The 22,462-nt window shown below is 39.3% G+C and overlaps 2 protein-coding genes across 4 annotated transcripts in view; one reads left to right on the top strand and one right to left on the bottom strand.

Annotated features, from left to right (window-relative positions):
- Positions 1 to 5,594, top strand: part of sulf1 (sulfatase 1) — a 43,888-nt gene extending 38,294 nt beyond the window's left edge. The window contains exons 20-21 of one of the 3 annotated variants that reach the window (XM_055037253.1): positions 1,536 to 1,586; positions 2,759 to 2,899. In XM_055037253.1, coding sequence (XP_054893228.1) covers positions 1,536 to 1,586; positions 2,759 to 2,792 — 85 coding nt within the window. In that variant the 3' untranslated portion in view covers positions 2,793 to 2,899. Of the gene's footprint in view, positions 1 to 1,535; positions 1,587 to 2,758 lie in introns of all 3 variants that reach the window. The other 2 variants (XM_055037252.1, XM_055037254.1) reach the window with 2 other exon arrangements.
- Positions 5,595 to 5,686: 92 nt separating this feature from the next.
- Positions 5,687 to 22,462, bottom strand: part of LOC129364560 (solute carrier organic anion transporter family member 5A1) — a 37,277-nt gene continuing 20,501 nt past the window's right edge. Inside the window, exons 3-10 of the mRNA XM_055037256.1 lie at positions 21,808 to 21,940; positions 21,463 to 21,680; positions 16,561 to 16,725; positions 13,680 to 13,878; positions 10,632 to 10,791; positions 10,243 to 10,484; positions 10,104 to 10,168; positions 5,687 to 8,514 (exon numbers count right to left, since the gene is read on the bottom strand). Of these exons, the coding sequence (XP_054893231.1) occupies positions 8,057 to 8,514; positions 10,104 to 10,168; positions 10,243 to 10,484; positions 10,632 to 10,791; positions 13,680 to 13,878; positions 16,561 to 16,725; positions 21,463 to 21,680; positions 21,808 to 21,940 (1,640 nt within the window). The 3' untranslated portion in view covers positions 5,687 to 8,056. The remainder of the gene's footprint in view (positions 8,515 to 10,103; positions 10,169 to 10,242; positions 10,485 to 10,631; positions 10,792 to 13,679; positions 13,879 to 16,560; positions 16,726 to 21,462; positions 21,681 to 21,807; positions 21,941 to 22,462) is intronic.

The raw sequence follows: 22,462 nt of genomic DNA, 5'->3' as shown, positions 1-22,462 counted from the left end.
AAGACTCATAATTGGATCTTTTCCATGATATGTGTATGACCCATTCAGGCTGAGAGAGGGAGCACACAAGACCCTGTTCATTGCTGAATAGCTTGCGCTCTCTCGTCAATCCAAAACATCCGCTCTCCTTTCCTCTTCATTAAATCAAGCCGCTACAAAAACTGTCATGGTCACAGGTGTATGCATATTGGACTGCTTTTACAAAATAAATCACTCTTAGGAGCTTGGTGAATTCTAGCCTGGTACCGAAATTGGATCCCACATGGGCAATAAGTGGAAGGTCTTGGGAATAGTGTTAGCCGAGCCCCAAAGGAAAAGGCCATGTGACCTTGATGGTCTCTCGTGAAATTGAGACCTTGGGGCTTAATGAGACGGCCTGTGTAAATAAGAGTTAAAACAAGAAAAACGACATCAACAAATTCTGAGGTGCAGAGGTAGTCAACATTCTGCAAGGTGAATAGCTGCAAACTTCAGACCAACTACATTAGAGCAATTGATCGAGATCTTCTTAGAAACAAAGGTCTCTTAATGCACAAAGGTATCAAGACATTTTGTTCTGGGAACAGTGCGGAAACGGTACTTTCCATGTTTCAATTTGATGTCATAACAAGGGCATGGATGAGACTGTGGAATAGCTGGAGAGAGTCTATTGGGATGAATTGGAGCAGAGAATGTGACACAGTTCTTATTGTCAAACATCAGTGTCTGATCTCACAAAGGCACTTCTCCAAGAATGCTCAAACATTGTCATTCGCACTCCTGCACGTCATAGAAAGCCTTCTCACAAGAGTGAAATTCAATATATGATCCAGTTATTATGCAGTCAAGGCAAAACAAGACAATACTTTTGGCAACGTAAGGTATCCAATCAATTAATCTAATACTAATCAATAAAATTGAAAGATTTTGGTTCTGATTAAATAATATTCATAATTTTGTCAAATCTGGTTTGTAATGCTATAAGTCACCTTTCGACTTCATGGAAATTGTTGACATGTTGGCAGCCCTCTGGAAATCTCAGTTTATGCCAGAATTTCTTTTCTATAGAAAATACTGACACAGATTGCAGTTTCTGCAAGGATGACTATGCTAATTATGCATATTCCTAAAAGAAAATGCTAAATCCAGTGTAAAATATAAAGTGTGTAATCCTACTTCATATGTTTAGAAATGGCAGGATTAGGGCGTTGGGGTTAGAGAGTTAGGTTAGCTAAGCCTAAGGCCCTGTTTTGGAGCAATCTCTGTCATCCCTGATCCTAACACACACACAAAAAGTGATCTCTCATATAAATTTTTGAATGTTGCTCTTATTTTAAATTTGAAGAGAAATCTGATTTGGCAAGAATATCATGACCAACAGCAGAGTGAAAGCTTTATAAAACAGGAGCCGGGAAATCGGACATACATATCCGCTCAGTGCATCTCCAGGAACAACACAACCAAACCAGCAGTGATTCATGTTCACTCATAGCCATATGCCAGATGTAGAATTGAAACTTTGTTGCATTGTGACCCCTCTGACACCTGCTTACCAGGCGACAGCAGCATCGAAAGTGGTCAAAGAGGAGGCCGAGCCTTTCCTTTCCGTGAGTCCCTCAGTTTATGTCCAACCATCTCGTCCTGCACTATATGGGAAAGCCACTTAAACAGAGATGCCAATCCTAAGGGGCTCTGATAATGATTTTTCTTGTTCACATATCTATCTGCTGCTATTGTGTGCTTTTGCAGCAAATTTCTTTTGTCTTCTTTTCCCTCCTGGCTTTATATTTATCCTTTCTCTTTTTTGGGGGGAGTATGCCATTCAGCAGCTTATTTTCCTGTTTTCTTTTTCACTGGTTATTTTATTCCAGGTATCTTTGCTTTGTATCTCACTTTAATGCAGGCCTGCCTTTAATTATGTCATAATATTCAGTGCCTTGCTTTTACAAAAGGTATTCATGCCTCTTGGACTTTTTCACTTTGTCATTTTACAACCTCCAACTTCAATGTGTTTTATTGGGATTTTATGTGACAGACGTGAACAAAGAAGCACATACAGGAGAAGAAAGTAGAGAAAATGGGTTTTTTTTGTGGGTGGTTTGCAATTTTTTCACATAAAAATGAACAAATGTGACGTGTATTTGACTCTTGAGCCTGTGCTACTCTGATGGGGCCACTTTAACTCATGATTATGCTTCGATCCAAAACCTCCACTGTATTTCTGACTTGTAGTGTATGTTTAGGGTTTTTCTTACACGAGGGCTCTAAAGGTTTTTATTTGTAGCAACTATTGAAGACCATTTAACGTTTTTCTTCCATGCCACAAATGTGCTGCTTTGTGTGATCTGCCACATCAAATTCCAAAAAAATGCATTTTTAATTATTATTTTTATCTTTTTTATTTATTTATTTATTTGGTTGTAGCATGAAAAACTGTGAATGAGTTGGAGGTGTGTGTTTTTTATGAAGCACTGTATTTACGGCGGGGCTTTAGAGTCTTAGTCTGTGATGAACGACTAAATGCCTCTTTGGATTCCCTGAAAGAGCAGAATGCTTTCCTTGTTTGTGGCTTGAGCTCAGTGTGTGTGTGGCGTCTTGATCCTGTGCTGCTTTGAAGTGAGCTTGTTGCTTGGTGCCACAAACCCTCTGCTTCTGCTGCTGTAGTCAGAACCAGAAGCCTGGCATGACTGCATGCTGTCTGAATGAACTTGAAGCATCGCGCCTCCTCATTTCTACTCCCAACCCCTGAAAATCTTCGTTTTTTTTTTTCTTTTGGCAGCACACAGCCAGTATGGGAAGGACGACAGGGTTAAGCTGCCCAACCTGACAGATGAGGAGGTGAACTGGCAGGAACTGGAGGATTTGTATAGCATAAACGAAAGCCTGTATGAATGTAGGCCTGACTACAGACCCAGCCCAGATAACTGGGCCAATTTCCAGAAGGATGTTGATAAAATGTTTGCACTGCGACGCGTTTTAAACCCATTCAACCGAACTCAAAAGCTCGACGACTCCACCCTGCCAGAGCTGGGCTCTGGGGCCGGGGGTGGAAGCCTCGAGGAGGCCAGCGGAGACGAGCCAGCCTCCGCCAGTGACGTCTGGCCGGTCTTGGCTTCAGAGACTCGACTCGCCACCCCCGATCCCAGCAGAAAGCCACCAGCACCTTCAAAGCCAGAACAGAAACTGGGATCTGTTGTAAACGACCTTCCTGATAGCCTTGAGAACGGACTCAAGGAGTCCGTTTTGTCACAGTCGAATCCGCACAGACCCAAGGTCACCCCGAGCGATGTGTGGGCGCGGCAGCTGGAGGAGCTGGAGGACGAAATGTTTAGCGGGAACGGACCGACTGAGATGGAGGCTCGACACGATGGCCTCATGCGCACGCACAACAGCCTGCGCGTCCAGTTCGACCCCAACCAGCAAATCCTGGGCTCCAGCCTGGACCCTGAAGACGAGGAGGACATTTTCCAGGCTCAAGGCTACCTCCCTCTCTCCCAGCAGACTCTGAGGCCAAAAGTGCAGAGCATCACCACAAAAAGCCCAGCCATCACCTCCCCCACACAGACTAGCAGCACTCAGACTGTCGGGGTGGTCCTAAAAGCCCCACCCCAAGCCCCACTGCTCCTGAGCTTGGACTACGAGGGAAGCGGATCGGTGACTGAGCCCTCCATGAAGACCCTCTGAGGCAGATGGGTGGCCCAGTAAACCTGCTACAGATCCGCTACAGACACTAGTTAGAAGATGATCTGTGCAGGACAAACAGTCAAGTTGGATTTATATGACAAGTCATAAAGTTATTTTTTTTACTTTACTGGTGCCAACATTTATTAGGTAACAGTGTTACTAATAAATGTGTGTATTGAAAAAAAAAAAAGTATATATATAAATATATAAAAGCCTTAATGCAGCCAAACTGCAGATGCTATTAAAGATGATAATTTCCATAAAGAGGCTGAATATTGTTTATGAATATTTAATGTTGTTCTACAGAAACAGTGGGTGGTGAAATCATCTCAGCAGCTGAATAGGAGATTACACAGTCAGTCTGCGGTCTTCTGCCCAATCACAGGACCCTCAGAACTTCACCGCATCAACACACAAATGTGTTTCCATTATGACCTCAGAGCTCATAAATTACAACCAAATTGGACAACGAAAAACAAAAGACGCAGTGTGGATTTGTTAGCATTTTCCTTCAATGTGTCAGTAATTTAGATCAGACAATCATGAAAGCATTTACTTTAGACTGTTATGTAGCGCCAGTTAATCAGTCACAGTCAAATTTACAGACAAAACCAGCAAAATGCTGCTGTTTCTGATGAAGTCACTAAATAATTACTACAGACAAAGTTCTCTGATCATTCAGTTTTGGCACTCCCCACATTTACAGGCCCCCCTGGGTGAAAGTTTTTTTTTTTTTTTTTTTTAAAAAGGTAAGCAAACTTTAAAATATATTATTCAATTGCAGTAGCATAATTAAACTTTAGAAAAATCTAACATTTGACTATCTGGGTGTTACCTTTTAATTTGACACTCATGATGATCCACTTTTTGTCAGAAGCCTCTAAATTTATATTAGAAATGCCACAGATTTTCACGCAACGCTGTGCCCTCTAACTAGGTTACCAGGACCTTTTAGGAGAAACAAACACAGTGTAGGATCTGTGATGCTGCGGGTTTAGCAGTGATCCTGCAGTGCTCACATACTTATTCTCCATGAGCAAACGATGACGAATCTTGTTGAAAAAATTGATTATAGTCTCAACTGGCCAAATAACACAGCGCCGGTTGTTGAAATCATAGTTGCATTTCTAAAAATATGTCTGTAATGATTATTCAAGAAAAAGTTTCTTCCTGGTACGCTTCTTGATAAAGGGATCTAAAAGATGCATCTCATGGTTATGAAAAACCTAAGAGATAAAGTTTATGGTTTTTCTTGTGAGCTTTGGATTTTTTTTTTTTGCCTTTATTACCATCTGTTAGAGCATGTTGTCTCAGCAAACCTTCCTTGTCACTTTTCTATTTTATTTTCATTTTTTCTAAATTGTTGCTCTTATAATGACAAAGACTGAGAAGTTTCTTTTTTTCTAGCAATTGCCCGATTTGCAATTCTTTATTTGGAATATTTTCTTAATTTGGGGCTTAGAGAAATGGTCGTCATGCCATATTTTTAAGAAAAGTTACAAAATTTGTATGTGTCAATTAAAAAGTCACATTTTGCAGAATTTTATTTGTTTTTTCAGATTGGATAGATGGACTCAAATTAAAGGTTAGATTTTTAATACTTTTTTTCTATGTAAAATTATGTCACTGCAATAGTAAAAAAAAATAAAAATAAAAAATAAAATCCTTTTATGCATCTTCACCAGGGATGATGCATATTGAGGTGGCTTTACATGTGCATATGGGAACATTTAAACTGTGCTATTTTTTTTAAACTGAGCTCTTTTTATAAGACATTTTGATCTAAAGCAATGGTCAACCAGTTGAATAATGTCCAAGACGTATCCAGCTTTAATCTTATTCCACAGAAAGTCTCATTCTGCCTTCTTGATGACCAACTGTGGTTTCAGGAAAGCCATGATGCTGTTGCTGAAATAAACTGTTAACTTGAAGCTCTGCCTGATTTTTCTATGAACTCCATGTTGTAATAATTCCAAACAAATTGTTGTTTTTGTTTTCAGGTTTAATGACTATAATCAAGTATTGAAGGCATTTGTAAACCAAGCGTTCACAAACATCAATTATAATTTTGCTGCTGAGGAGCCAAGAGCAACTTTCAGAATACAGCTTCAGGTTTTTGTCCAGGAAAAAAATAAAATAAAATTTAAAAAATCAACCTGCAGTCCAAACGCTGAAGAGAGGGACGATGCATTAAAGCCGAACTCCAGGGTCGGCATGAAGTCCTGTTGTGCAGGTAGTCCAGACGTTTGTACAGAGAGCAGCACACTGAAGTTGAAGGTGGTCTGTGGATGTCAGACATCAGTGCAAACATTGTGTTGCCATCACTGAAGGATGGTCTGCTCTTCTTTGTTGCTGAAATCTGGTGAACTCTGTTTCTGCTGCACAATCAGATCTTACTTTGCCCTGGGAGAAAAAAAATTAAATGAGGTCAAATTTGGATGAAGACAGAAAAAGAGTGGAAAATCTCTCCTGACAGAGCTGGGCCAGGCTTTTCTGATCACTGACAGCTATAAAACTGAGCTAATATTGATGACTCTTTATTTGGATAATACTCTTCTGTTTTTTTTTTAATACCATTTTGTTTTTTGGCATTCCCTAACTGAATTACGATGTCATGGATGATACATTTCTAGCTATAAATGAGCTCTATAATAGGTATTGTTGGCGTCCATTATTTACACAATGACCATGTATGAATACCTTCAAAAATTGAGCCACAATAATACAAACATATCAACCAGATAATTTGCTCCAGACAAATTCTCAATTTGTTTCAGAGAACAAAACATAATTTAAAAAAATTATGTAAAATTTTGTTCAAAGCAATATTATGTTTGTCTTTCAAAGTTAATTTTCAGACCTGTGTGGGGTTAATGTATTTTATTTGGATTTTATGTAACAGATCGACACAAAGGAACAAATAGTTGCAAAACACAAGGAAAATATATGTATTTAAAAAAAAAAAGGTAAAAATTATCGTACGTTCTTATTCTACTGTTTAGGACAACGTATCGACTAACAGTTCATTAATGTTTCCGAACAAATCTCTACACAGACTGTTATGTAGACTATTTACTTTTATGGTTTTTGGATGCAATGAATTGAGCTGTTTTTATTTTGGGTTATCAGAGTAAAGGGGTCTGAAAATATATGTAAAAGAAATTAAAACCTATTTTCCTTTCACTTCACAATTATGTATTCCTTCATGTTGCTCGATTAAAGTCCAACAACAAAGTTTGTATTTATAACACTATAATGTTTGGTAACTAGAAGTAAACGAGCAGAACCAGATTAACATAAAAAAAAAAAGAAAAAACATTTCCGCAAAATAAAAAAACTGATCACCTCGGAGTCTTCAAATAAAAGTTTAACAGAACTGAACAGTTCACTGTAGAGAATTTTTTCATTTAACTTTTTGCAATTTCTCAAACACAGAAGATCTGAAACCGTCGACATTCACAGGCTCCTCACAAAAAACGGTTCAGTCCACTAGATGGCACCAAACAACAGAAGATTGACTCCCTCTCCGGCTAGCTTGGGTCATGCTCTGCTGCAATAAGTCTTTAAAAGTCTAGACAGCTAAATAACAACTATGTACATCTGATGGCCGCTGGAATGGAGGAGCTTTTATAAATACAAGGCCAAATATGATACCACTTTTTCCAAACCTGCATTCACATATTGAGGATTTACAGTAGCTTCAGCACATTGTGAGAAATCTATTGTGTAGTTTAGTTTTTTTACTTGGATAGTAAAATTTTGTGATGTGCTATTGGTGCTTCTCTGCTTTAAGCTACATGGTTAAGTTGGTGAAGGCGATCTTGGATTCTTCTGAGGCTAATATTAACCCTGACAGCCAGACCTGCGTACTGGACTGGCCGTGACGGCCTGAGAGGCACTGTTAAGGGAAAACGAAAATGAAATAATGTGAGAAACTTGTGAACAAAAATTCTAGATCTAATTCTGTCATATATGAAGATGTGTGAGCCACCATGACAAGACAGAGGCTCAAATCTAGAAGAAACACTGAAAAAATTAGTAAAAAAAAAAAAGATGTATGTGATGAAGGATGAAGAGGAAAGGAGCAGTAGGTCAATTTTTGCATAGTACAGAGTTTCTGTTGTGCTTTAGACGCAGTGTTGATGACTTTTCTGCCGTACAGAGGTTATAATGCCCTGTCTGTTAACAGTAGCACCAGTTTAATGTTCTTTCATCATCTCTCCAGTGTGGCTGCAGCAGATGATATGCTCAGTTTCTCCCATAAATTGATGACCAGCCCTTTAGGTATGGTGGGCACACTTGTCGGTCCTGTGTAAAGCAGACGCCGTGTTGTGCAGAAACAACAAAACAGGAAGGCACATGTCACGACGAACAACCCCCCAACCCCCCTCAATCAGACGTGGGCGGAGCCTCTGTGGTGGGGCGGCAGCGAGACGGGAGGAGGTATTGCTCTGAGGTCGTTGCCCGGGCAGCTCAGGCTGCTATGGCCGCGGTCGAGCAGCACCGCCACCGGCCCGTCGGGCCGGGGCGGGATGAACACGGGGCAGGAGCGCGTGCGGGCGTGGCTCTTCCGTCCGCCAGCGTGGCACACGAGCTCACTGACCGTGCCCAGGGGAGGCAGGTGTTGGCGCCAGCGCTCGGCCTGCGCCTCCTTGTGCTTGATCGAGTACCAGGTGAGGAAGATGAAGACGAAGCCGACAAACTTGAGGCTGGCAGCCAGGCCGAAGTACACGAAGCGGAATGAGGTAACGTCGTACTCCCAGCAGGAGCCGGGTACGCCGCAGTCCTGCTGCCACAGCATGCAGGTGGTGTCGATCACAGCGCCAAAGTAGATGGGCGTGGGGATATAGGCTGAGGAAGGAGACAGACTAGAGTTGATGAAAGTTTCATACCACAAAATATATTAACTTTAGTCTGCTAAATATTTTTTGGTAACCCTTTCTTTTACAGTCCCAAATTTTAAATGTAATTACCAAGTAAGTATCTAGTAAGTTACAGTGTTTTACTATGTAATTCAAACCAATTTTAGAGAGTAATTACCGACAAATTATTGCTTAACAGTATAAATTACCCAATAAGTGCCAACGGCTTATGCTGTTCATTACCAAGTAAGATAGCACCGACTACATTACAGTGTACTACTGAATAATTATGTCTAAATTTAGAGCGTAATTATAATGACAATGTCATTATAATTATATCTTTAGGCACTGTTAATTGATGTTTAACAGTTACAAAATATTTACCAGCGGCTTATGCAGTATTAAGTAAGATGAACATTGAGCTTTTTGTCAGCAAACACTCCAGGTGGGTTTATTTTGAGGCAAAGGATGAACATTTGGAAAAGTTCCTCTTCAAAATACCAGGTGATTTTAAAGAAAATGTGGTGGATTCTGCCAGTAGAATGGATTATGATAGGGTTTTACACTTGGGAAATTATTTACTACATATGGTCAAGTCAACACAGATGTGGTTCAGCAAATGAAATTAAGCTTTTCTGGTGTCAATCTCAGACCTAAATCCTGCAGAAAAGCTGTGTGGCGAGCTGAAGCGGAAAAAAAAGAAAGAAAGAATGATCCGGATTTTGCAAAGCTGAATAATTACAGATCCCTCTCTGTAAGCTTCAGCCTTGTGAAATTTTATAGGAAACCCTTAAAAAGGGCTATGACAGTATGGGTGGAGGCCAAAAACTGATTTTGTTCAACATTTTTTATACTCAAAGGTTGGATTTCTCGAAAGGTTTTTGTGAATTGATGTTGTAATTAGTCACATCACTTTAGTATTTGGGTAAATAACTGACTGGCACAGTAGGTCACTGAAAAATAAAATAATCTTCTAAAGATTTAGTGCCAGAATACTGTTACCTACATTAATAAGTTTATTATTATTATTATTATTATTATTAATTAAATGTCTTGAAAGGCTTTGAAATAATAAAAAAAAACCTTCATAGCCATAGATTATGACTTTCAAAAGCTCAGTTTCCAAAGTTATATTCTGTTCCTGCAGCAATGCAGCGTGTGATCACAGAAATCAAAATCCCCCTCCGGTCACCAGTGTTCATATCGTGCAGAAGTTTATGAGACATGACGTGGCAGCTTTATGTTCGCACGGCGATACAAAGCTGATCAGAGACATGCTGCGGCAGAACTCCCTCACCCTCAGGGCTTGTCTACATCTAACAGCATAAAGGGTCACAAAGGTTTGGTAGGCGCTGCATTCCTGCTCTCCAACACTGCAGGCCGTCAAGCCGGCTATAGAAAAAAATTGTGCTGCATAATGATTTTTACTACCTCCTGTACAGAAGCTCAGTGAGTTGTTTTCAGCCTAATTATTTTAATCAGTTTCCCTAAAAGACCCATTTCGAGTGTACTAATGCAAAGCACTTTAAATTTTTTTTCTTAAAGTTAATGTATAACTGGGAAGCATTGTGTACATACCGAGAGTCCGGAGCAAAACAAACTGCATCCCGAGAGCAAAAGGCCTTTCCTGTTCATCAACAGACCTGCAGGAAAAACAGGAGGCAGACGTGAAGACAGGAAGACAACGAAACGACTGTCGCCAGAGACAGCATCTCACCTGAGCGTCACAATGATGACTGAGGGCTGGGCGCACGCAGTGATGAGGGTGACGATGAAGAGGAAGATGAGGAACGGGATGAGAGTGTTGCAGGTCCGGTCGCACTTCCCCAACACAGCGAACCCGTTCTCGTTCAGGTACGTCTTGACGATGACCAGCTGGAGCTGGTTGACCTGGCCGCCGGAGGACGGAGTGATGACCTGGCGGCTCTGAATGCAGCTGCAGTCCGTGTAGTTCCTGATCTGTGGTCAGAGAATGGGATCCAGACTTTTGGAATGAGGACTAAAATATTAACTACTGAATGGTTCAGAATAAACATCACTTTTTCATTAGACATTATGTAAAGGCATTAGAGTTCAAAAAGGAATGTAAAGATAGGAAGGCCTCACCCCTGTGCTGTCATTGGTCATGGTTCTGCATCCAGCCAAGCAGGGGTTGAAGTAGGTGATGCCGTCAGAGCCGCAGACCGGAGCATACTCGTGGATCCTGCAGCCGCAGTTAACATTGCAGCTTCCTGTCAGGTTCCTGTGGGTCATGGTCAGGGACGGACTGAAAAGATACAAACAAGAACAATGACAAATCAAGACTGGTGAGGAGAAAACATTAATGGTATTCCTCCCAAACAAAACATGGCTGGCACATGCTGAGATACAGGTTTGTTCTTGCATTTTAGCACACAAGACATTCTATTGTCCCATTTTCTGGTTGTTCTCAAAAACCCTGAAGACAATAGGGCGACTACGTTTTTAACCTCCACTCAGCTCCACTCCAAACGGAGGGACTGACAACACTCTTCAGTGTGGGTGATGAAGAGAGTGAGCGAGAATAAGATTTTCAACAGAGAACAGGAAGGCTGGATGTATTTTAGCTAAGTCGCTGTGTCAAATCCTTTTGAGTCCATCATTGAGCATGGAGGATTAGCACATAATCCAAGTCCCCCCTTTCCAAGCTTGTTACATGGGATAAGAGTAGAGGGGAGGGGCGGAGGATGCGACATGCATTGTCCAGCTCGCTGGCCAGTGTGGGAACAGTTTCTCTAAAGCAGGACGTTGGTTTAGTCTAAATCAGACGCAGTGAAGCGAGGATTGAATTTTCTCTGGTAAGCTTTCTACTGAGCAATGTGGAACAGGCCAGGACAGATCCTAAAAACATAACCGCTGATGGAAAAAATGAATCAAAAAAATAAAATCACAATCATTTCTAAAATTATTACATAAAATATCAATATTTCTGGCCTTTTATATTCTGCTAACATAAAGATACTCACAATATTACAATCATTTTATACAAAACATTTTATTTTATAGCACTATTATTCTATTTATACACCATATCTATGTACACTTGTTGATAAATATTTATATCCTGTATAGCACTTCTGGATAGATGCAAACTAGATTTCGTTGCTTTGTACTTGTGACAGTGCAATGACAATAAAGTTGAATTCTATTCTATTCTATCATTGACAGCATTTCAGAGAAACATGCTTTGCTACAGAAACAATTGCACAATCTTTCGTCAATTCTCTAAGGAGCAGAGAAACATGCACATGTCTAATAATTTATTTAAGTATATAAATAGTACAACAAAAATCTAATTATGTAGAATCAACCTAAATATTGACTAACAAAGCATCTTAAAGTGAGACACCGTGATAAGTATTTAACAAACGCATAAAAAATGGTTACAAATTAATTATGTGACCATAATAAAATGTAACTAATCAAAAAAAAAATCACTAGAAGAAACACATTCCTTGAATCAACTGAACAAGTGAGCAAAAATATGAAAGTATATGTATGAAAAATATCACCTAAGCAAAAGAAAAGGTAAACATTTCATAGCCAGAAAACATAAAAGCAATAAAGTAAAAAAATAGTTAAATTACTTTAACAATCTACAAACTGCTTAAACAAACAAAGTAAAAAAGTACTATGGTAACAAAAACTGATAATATGTAAGGAAATTAAAAACACTTGTTAGAAAGTTTTATACACACAACAGGAAACCACGGGAGCAGCTGTCTTCATCAGAGGAGAGAGAAAACACTTCATCGAGCAGGCACGGGTCTACCTGCACCAAAGGTCTCATAAACAGAGATTTAGTCTGCTGCAGTTTTTAATAAAGTGTAATTCAAATACATAATCATGTCCCCTCGCTGTGAACACTATACAGCTCAGTGAAAACAACTGCTTGAGAACGTTATGTAACCTTACATGCCTGCTGGCCCTGTCATTTCTCATCCGCCTGTTGGTGAAGCAGTCATGTCTGGACGAGGAAGTTTGCTGAAATATTCCTCCCATCTGTGCTGCTCACGACTACTGACCACTGCTGTGAATAATGAGGCACTCTGACAGCTCTGTGGGCTCTCTGTAAACATGAGCTCGCACAAGAAACAGCAACCTTATTAACTTATCAGTTATGGGATTTGAACAGACTCAAAGGTTATTAAAGTCTCTTTGAATAACTTACTTTTAATAAAGGGAAGAATTTCATGAAGCCTTGGCTTCACTGACTTAGCCATGCTTCTGTAACAAACTGCTACTCATGCAGACTGACAGGCAGCATTATTTCTTGAAAATATTGGTACGCACTTTTTGAAAGCTTCAGAACCTCCTTTAAGTATTTCAGAAATCAAATGTTTAGAAACCATAAGAACGTAAATCATTCACTCAAACATGCAAGGATAATGCAAGATCTCTGCATGTTTTATCTCACCACAAGCTCCATATATCTCTCTTAACTTGACCGTTGCTTAGTATGATTAAAGGTCCAGAAAATTCATTTTAATATGGTTAAAATCAGATGAGAGTACATATGTAATTACAGTAAAAATGTAACATTATTTCAAGGTCAGCAGATGAAAGGTGCCCCCGTGTTTCCGTCGGCCAAGGGGTCTGGCACGTCGCATAGCTGCCCGTAAGCTCCGCCGCCGACAGCGCTTTCAGAAATAGAGGTGGCAAAGTGATTCATCAGGACACGAGAGCAGATGCAAGTGTTGCTAATTATTCCTTCACACTGCAACACAATGCCATAACGCATGAGGATGATGGAACGGTGGCAGCATCACAAGCCCACACCAGCTTGTGATTCATCACTCTGATAACATGATTCACACTCGTTATTTCACACAGACTCTGAAGCTCTGAACCCTGATCGTGCTGCAGCAAGTGAACCTCAATGGCATGTTTAGGTGTGAACGTACAGCATACTGCTAAAGCGTCGATACCCCCTCAAACTTTTCCCATGGTGTCTGCCTATTTTTCAGGCAGAAATATTAGGTTTTACCAATTCTCTGTTCTTCAACTTCATTTTTAAATACAAAATACAAAACTTCATGGGTGATATTTTTTTGAACAAGAAGATACACAAAATACAAAAAAAGCTGAAAGGACTCTGGATGGTACTAGTTTTAGGAATCATGAATGTTTTCTCACCCGGTTGTGTAGGGGATGTTGATGCCTCCGAGATTGATGCTCTCGCAGCCGACGATGAAAAGCGTCGAAAAGCAGAGCAGGGACACGCCGCTACAGATCATGGCCAGCTTTGCCGATTCTCTCGCGCCGAGCTTCAGCTTCTTGATGATGTAGCCCCCGAGGACGATGCCCACACCGGCGCTGGGCACAATGATCAAACCTGCCAGACGACAGAGAGCGGACATAACCCGTGAGATGGTGGGAAGGGTTCCACATACCAACCCCGGATGTGTTAGCACCAGAATAATTACTGTGAAGCACAGCCACATCAGTGCTTGTTATTAACAACCCTTTAATTAGGATGCACTCCTAGGAATACAATGTGAGCATTTCAAGCCTGTCTATGAAAAAAATGGTGGTGTTTTGTTGCTGAATGTGTCCTGGATTCAGAAATGTCAGCCTCTATTAAGCTATGAATAAATGACCAGAAACAGCATTACTGGAACACTGCAGGCCATCAGCGAGCCGTTTCAGGGTCAAATCCCACGTGCGTCAAATCCGCCAGAGCCAGTTTTGTCACGCTGACAGCATGACAAAACAAAATAATACTAGGGAGATGTTGGGAGCATTAAGTGTCATCATATAGAATTTCCAGGCCTGGATGCTTTGGATGTGAGGCCAAAAGGCTTTCACAGCGGGGTGACAAAGACTGGGTCAGTAAGAAGAGGAGGAAGAGGGCGGCTCTCAGAGAGAATATCAACATAGTTATAATAAAAGTACAAAGAAATGTATTTTCTGTACATTTCTTGTATCAGTGTGTGCTAGGACAAGAGACAAAGACAGAGCACACTTAGTAACAGTCAGCCAACAGATTGCAGTGGCTTATCATCATTTAAGTGCATGTTTCTGTGCTAAAACCATCTGTTTTCTGCAAGATTATGCATTGACACTGTAAAGTCTACACAAACACACGCAAACTGTGTTTTGTGGTATTACAAACTGCATGTGAAACTTAAGCATCGTATCTGGATTAAAAGACTGTCTGACATTAAAGGGATAGAACCTTTAAAAGACTGTCTGACATTAAAGGGATAGAACCTTTTTTGTGTGCAAATGTATGCAAGAGATTGCATTACAAATATACAACAGCTGAGGTGAAAACGTTTTGCAGAATACAGATCTACTTACTGTAGCTACAGTCCTGTGAAAAATACTTCCCATGATTTAACATTAGAAGCAAATAGTGTTTTTCGTAAGGCCAGGTTGATTGTATGAAAACAGCATTTAAAAACTCATTTTTTGTGTCTCCTCAGCTTGTCTTTGTCTGTTATCAAAATGCGTTTGATGTTCTGAAACAAATCAGAGTGACAAGAAAAGCTGAAAGAAAATATTTCCGTACGGGGGAAACTTGGCCACACTGCAAAGATGCTCGGCATACGGGAACAACAGACTCAGCAAGAAGGTCATTTATTGAACTCAATAGTATTTAGTTTTGATGGATTTGGTGTTGGATTGTATTTTTTCAATTTTGCTTGACGTCCCATTTTTCAGATTTATGAGACCCCTTTTCTATAACTTCTAAGTTAGAGCATAGATTCCTTCTTTTTATGGCAAAAAGACGGGCTGAGAGACAATGATGAGAAAATATTTGTTTTCCGACCTCATCTTTGAATTCCGCATCGCCGAACAAGATATAACTGATGATAAAAGCTTATAGAGAAGTCTCATTCAGTCTCATTCTCATTCATGCTAGAGGCTGATATAATATAAATTATTATTATTTTTTTTAAAAAGCATTAAAAACCAATTTCCATCATCAGAGGGTCTTTACACCTGGGACTCATCAAAAGCACAACACACCCATCAGCAGACGTGCCCTCTCCTGTCTCCTCTTCCCCAACCATCATCACATTCAAGCAGCTTGGCAGCGTTTGGGTAGCCATGGCAACTGCACCACCCAATTGCCCTTACCCTGCGTATCCTGGCAACAGTCAGATGGAATGAGGTAATGTGTGTATTTCTCTTGTGTGTGTTAAAGAAGCCATGTGTCAACCACCACACACTGTTTGTGTGCCTGGATACACACAAACACAGTAACTAACCATCTCTGCTTTTAAGCTATAATTACATTTCCAATCGCTGCCTACTGTAATAATCCTGCTACCAGATAAGTTGCATGTTAGCAGTGCCAGCACAGCTGGGGCATTACATCAGTTTCTGTTCTTCTCCACATCACATGCCGGATGCTGTACACAAACTGAAAGCAGAGCAAAGCTTTCAGTTTGTGTAGTCTTGACTTTTTGATATATTCAGTAATATCTTTGACAATATTGTGAATAAGACTGTGATGACACCGTCATAAGCATGACGTAACACCTGTTATGTCTTTAATGACACCTGTTATTCATGAATAACAGGTAAGTCTTCATGAAAATTTATGACTGTTGTCATAAAGTGTCATTTAGTAAATCATGACACTTTTAATACAAAGTTGACATTATTCAAAATGCCTTTGTTATGACAACTTGACATCAACCAAGAAATCACGATCTGACATACATTTGTTATAAAGTATAACTGATTAAACTTTAAAAATTATGTAGATTTATGTTATTAAAGCTAAAGTTTAATCAGTAATACTTTTATAACAAATTTATGTCAGATCATGACTTCTTCAAAGTTGGCATGATTTTGAATAATGTCAAATTTGTATTAAAAGTGTCATGATTTACCTTATGACAGCAGACATATTCATGAACTTACTCATGTTCATGACCATATTTATGATGGTGTCATGACAGTCATATTCACAACCCGTCGAATAAAGCGTTACCATATATTCTAATAAGATTTCACAGTGACAAAACCCCCCAAAAGCAACTGAAATGTAAAGCTAGCATACCTGTGTAGATACTGGCTTTGGAGGCAGGAATGCCAAACTGTGACTCGATAAATTTGGGAATGAAGGTGATGAAGGCCGTGACGATGGCACACTCAGCGGTGTAGGACAGACTGACGAACAGAAACGTCATGTTGCTGAGGATCCTCAGAGCGGCTTTGGGAAGGCCTTGGGGTGATATGCAAGAAAGACTGCATCGTTAGAGTCAGACTGCAATTAAGCCCATTCAGCAAGTTTTCCCCCTAACCATTAAAACAACTTGATAAGCAAAATGGTTGGAAAGATTACAGATATGAAAAAAACAAACAAAAAAATCTAAGTTTACAGCTTAAACAACACTTATGCAATCAAAACTTACTGAAATAACAGGGAAGTATTAACACATAAAAGTTTTTAAAACAACTTGTGCTTTTTCTCTCATTCAAAAGATGTATTCAGCCATGTCTCATTAAATTAGATAAGCACCTTGTTTCATGGATGACTACAAGATAAACAGGACTTGATTTCTGTGTAAAAAAAAACAACTTAGTTCCGCATTTTTATGTGTCTGCTAAACTGAAGTTGTCAGACATCTACGACACTTTCAGAAAAAGATTAGTTTAGCGGATTGATGACTTTTGACTTGGTTCCCAAAATAAAAAGCTTTATTCCAGGACAGAACTACCCTGTACGGACACAAGCAAATATTAAGTGCCATGCAAATGTAGTTATTTTCTTTTTTTTTTTAACCTGTAACAGTATATTACAGTGAGAAATCATGGGGTTGTCCAAACAAAGCAGCATATAGCAGTAAAGTAGAAAGGCAATGTTTCATTGTTTTCAGCATTTTTAACATCTTTTACACTTGCAAACATGAAAAGTGCAGCAACTGAGTCATGGTTAACACATGAATGGCAGCCTGGAGAAGTCCCTATCCAACCAATTAAAATCCAAGAAATTATCTGACACTGTGGGGCAAGATGAACGGCAGCCCAGTTCTCCAGAAAACACATAAACATAATCTCCCTGTATCAGCAACAATCTAGGTAATGCCCACTCAAAACATTGGGCTGCCTTTTCTCACTTGACTTGTGCAAATACAACTTAGATTTTATCATCTAGGGAGCTTCTACAGTTTCCTTTCCATAGACAACTCCCCATAACAAAAACATCTACCTTAGGCATTCTTCACAAATTATCGAAGTTTATCTTAGTGTAATTAAATTTCAGTATAAAACCATTTTCAACACTTGTATTTTTTTTAATTCTTATCTTATCCTATTCAAAAAAATGACCCAAAAATCCCCACTGGCAGGGGTAATAATTTAATCAATAATGTGCAAGGGGATTTTAGGAGAAACCATTTTATCGGGTTATGTAAAACATGCAGCTCTGTGTAGCTCATTAGTGCTGCTGCTCCTGCAAAAGCCTTTATCAAAGTGTTTGATCCACGTCCTGCTGATTACTCATTTTATCAACAGCCAAACTGTGAAAAGCACAGTAACATGTGAGAATACCTTGCAGCATATCAGACTATCAAAGAAAAAAATTATTATTCTTTTACATTTACTTCAAGAATTTGCTGGTAATCAACAGATTTTTTTTTTTTCTCGTGCCTCTGTCTGATACATAAGCTTAAATTATAATATATCTATACAGATTAACTGTAATTAAAAGTTCAGTCCACAGTGGTACTTAAATTTAAAATAATACTTTACATTTCTTGTTAAACAACAATCGATTTTGGGAGCGCTTACTAGAAAAATTAATTTTCTTAGTTTTTGAAAATGCCAGCTGAACCTGACTGTGTCCTTACAAATTTACAAAGTAAGGACAGTCGTACATTTATTAGTCTATCAACTTGAAGTCTTCTGGTTTTGTCAGAATAAAGATTTTAAACCGTAGGAGGGGCAAAACCTGAAGATTAAGTCATGAACTGGTCGCATAAAAAGCAACAAAGCCAGCACGGAATAAAAAGCCACAAAATGAGAGGTGGATTAAATGTCTTTCATTAAAGGTTTTTAAGAAAGCTGACCAGTTGAACAGCATGACATGATGCCTTGATTTGGGATTTAACCAGCCCAGCTCTAATTCAGCAGGACTCATGGTGGGTGGGGAGAATATTAGAACCATGGGTCCGTGATCGCAGATCAAAGGTAAGGATAAAATAGTGATGCTAATTATGTCATCCCTGTGAGCCAGGACGTAATCCTGTCTGGCGTTGGGGACAGATGGCTTCGTCCTGCTGCAGCTGTTCCTCAATCAGACAGATCACTTGCTTGCTCGCTTTTTTGTTGACTTGTGTTTGATTGCTCACACTGTGAGCTTTTCTATCTGAATCGGTGGTTTCTAATTCAACTTTAATCAGCCATTACTGCATATTATTACTATAACAGTCAACCTTTCTTGTGAATGCTCTTTTTACCCTGCTGTTAAACACCACATTGTAATACTTATTACAAACAGCCTCCTGCTGTCTTTCAATCAAGCCTTGAGTAATAAAAAGAGCTTTAAGCCGATTTGATCTCACTGGCTTTTAATTGTTTGTGATTTGAATATTTTCACTAATCCTCCTATTGATTTTTATGCCTATGTGTTTTCCATTAACTTTTTGAGAAGTTTATTATACAATGCTTAAATAATTATTTTAAAGCATGAGACTCAGCATTACATAGTTGTAAAACTCCTTTAGAAATGTAGATAAAAACTTGCAATATCAGCATCACCAAAGTGCCTAATTACATTTGCCTTATGGTAGAGGAGGTGGAGGATAAAATAAAATGTTGATGCATGAAGTCTAAGTCATGGATGATGCCAACTATTTCATTTTAATTTATGAACTTGCTCAAGTGTTACACCAAAACAATTTATTCTGAACACATGGAGTCACATGGGACACTCACAGCCCTGTTGGCACCAAACCGAAATCATGTCCACGTTATGCAAAACTAAAAGTAGTATCTTCAAACAGAAGAAACATTAGGAGCCATAATGAATGATTCCACTAAGAGGCGAAAATAAAACAGATGCTCTTTATAGCAACTGTAAAAAGAAAGACTATTGAGATAAATTCTCCCAAACAAAGACAAGCCAATCACAATGTTCATAGCAATTTTTGTCTTTAGAACTTAAGTCATTAAATGATTATTGATTTGCTGAGAGTTAGGGTTAGACTGCAACAACACAAACAGAGGGTAACAGGACCCCAGAGATTCCTGCTACTTTTATGAAGACAAGTCATAAAAATAGCATCATTAAACATTTATGTTTCTGTCTCTTATCTGACTTATTGTTTGTGTCTTATTGGCTATGTTATATTTTAGAAATATTAATATTGTGCAGCATTTTGGTCCCTTCGGGTGTGTAAAGTGCTCTGTGAATAAAGGTCGATTTATTGAAGTCCAACAACTTTGCTTATTAGACCGTAAACATGTGAAAGTTAATTTAACTTCAAGATGAACTCTTATTCCTTTGAAACATTCAGCAGCAAATATCAATTTGACCTTGCATATGAGTTTTTGTACGGAAGCAAGATACCAGCTGAAAATTCCCTATGTGCATTCCTGAACAAATCCGTGACGCAACTAATGACTAAGTGAAACGTAAATATGATACACTGTGTCAGTAGACATTTTTGCAATGCCTCCCAATCTTTCAGGGGAAAATTGCTTTCTCATAGCAATGGATCAAGGTCTGGAATATTCCACGATCAAAATTTTGTCCCTCTGATGTGCATTGTGGGAAAACATTGAGCGTTAGCATTTTTTTCAGTGTTTGCTTGTGATGTAAAGGGCAAAGAAAAAAGGGAAGTGCAGCATACCTTTCACATAAAAACGCTGAATTTGTGCATCAGGCAAACAAGCACTCCTCAACAGAAGGACACGTACTGTACTAAAATACATTCGGGATCTACACAGTAAACGCCTGAGTCTGCGAAACTGGCCCCAGTTTGCACAGCAGTCCCAAACATCCTGCTGAGACAAATAAAACCGCAGCTGAGGGAGCAGCGATCCGGCAGAGCTGCAGCTCATTCCTGGCCTGCGCTGGATGCATCACCGAGACAAAGCGCTGTTTTGACTGCCCCAGCTGTGCACATAAGCATTAATTTGAGAGTGAGCAACCATGCTAAGTACATGTTTGAGTTTGCACAGAATTGGAGTGAGTGATGGCAAACACCAGCGGTGTATTTTAGCTGAGCTACACCAAAGCCTATGCAGTGCAGAGTGTGATGTCCCCTGGGAGCTCATTTAAAAGCGAAACAGAACAAGAGCAAAAATAAAAAATAAAAAAGACATGAGGGAATCTGGGAAACACTACAGTAGGACGAAGCTCATCCGGGGAAAACCGGGTGTTTCCTGGCTCAGCGAGGACATTAAAAATTTCTACATTTCCAACTAAATCCAGTGTTTACCACTGCTGCACATCCATTTATACAATATTTACAGGAGATCTCAATAAAGCTTCCATTTTTGGATAAGATGCCGAAGCCACTGATTGGATTAAAGCCTGTTCGCACATCAACATGTTCATTTTACGGCACTTTGATATCAAAACTATTACATTATTGTGATTGAACAATGTAATGTATAATTGGGGGATGGAGGGAAAATGATGAATGGGTTTCTTGTTATGAAAAAAAATCGAAAAGATATGGCATGCATCTCTATTCCTTCCCTCCAGATATATATATATATTTTTTTAGAATCACCTTGAACTACAATTTCAACCTTGAGTTCTCTTTCTACCAGCTTTTGAGACCGACATCGTCATTAATTGTTCTCTGAAAAAGAATCAAGCCAAGTGAGACTGGACATTTGTACTAGTGCTCTGTTAGGAGTCTAAAGTCTGAGTTATTGATTTTTAGCTAAACTCTGCAAGATTCTTCCAGCACTCAAAAACCTCAAGGTGAAATCATCCCTCCCTCACCTTTGAGGTCTTTTACAAATCCTATAGAGGAGGACACATTTTGGTCTTTGCTACTAGACTTTTCCTTCTTCACATCATCATCGCTGGACGCATCATCCAATGAAGACATCTTTTTCTTCTTCTTTCTCTTGTGGCGTGGAGGCAGCTTTTTGGGGAAGGCAAACATGGGGAAGATGACAAGAAGCATGGCAATGGAGCACAGGAGGAACCCGCTCCACCTTAAAAAAAAAAAAAAAAAAAAAAGACAAAATGGATTCAAAAGGGTGAAATATTTTCCAGTATAGTATGTGTACACCCTGTCAATATTGAGATGGAGATAGCATAGAGATGTAAGTGCATGTTTACCAGTTGCCAACGAAACGAGGGTCATTCTGGTCAATGTTCACCACAGTTTTGGGGTCGACGTAGAAGCCGATTAGGATGCCTCCCAGCAGGTAGCCGGCAGCAGGTCCCAGGGCTCCCATAACATACATGACGGCTAAAAGAGACATATATGAAACCAATTAGCAAAAATCATAAAACCAGGACACATCAGTAAACTAGACATAACAATTCCCTGGTTGTGCTAGCACCGTAATATCGGGTATGGAAGTTATAACAGGTTTATAAAGCTTGAATGTTACCAAGTTTCATAATAAGCAGCTGCTTTGAATGAAAGCAAAAGGAAAAAAACCCAGTAACTTCAAGATTGTTTCTGTAATATTTTGTATGGACAAATTGTCCCTCGAAAACAACAATCCCGGGTCTTCTCACCAAACACTATGGACAATTTTCAATGCTGGTCTTTTTTTTTTTTTTTGTCAGGACATGTTTACTTTAAGACAAGCATAAAATGCATAAATAATCGAGCCACAGTTGAACTGAAATAGTATTTCTTTAAGATTCTAAGTTAGTGCTGATCATTATAGCTTCTTTGTATAATAAGCTGTGTGTGACAATATGGGTACTTTTGTTTGAAACTATTTTTTGAGTATATTTCAAAGCAGATTTGATTAAAGTA

Source organism: Poeciliopsis prolifica, unplaced genomic scaffold (genome assembly GCF_027474105.1).
Source record: "Poeciliopsis prolifica strain line A6 unplaced genomic scaffold, Auburn_PproV2 SCAFFOLD012, whole genome shotgun sequence".
In the NCBI taxonomy this organism is placed as follows: Eukaryota; Metazoa; Chordata; class Actinopteri; order Cyprinodontiformes; family Poeciliidae; genus Poeciliopsis; species Poeciliopsis prolifica.
This window is presented reverse-complemented; position numbering and strand designations above follow the sequence as displayed.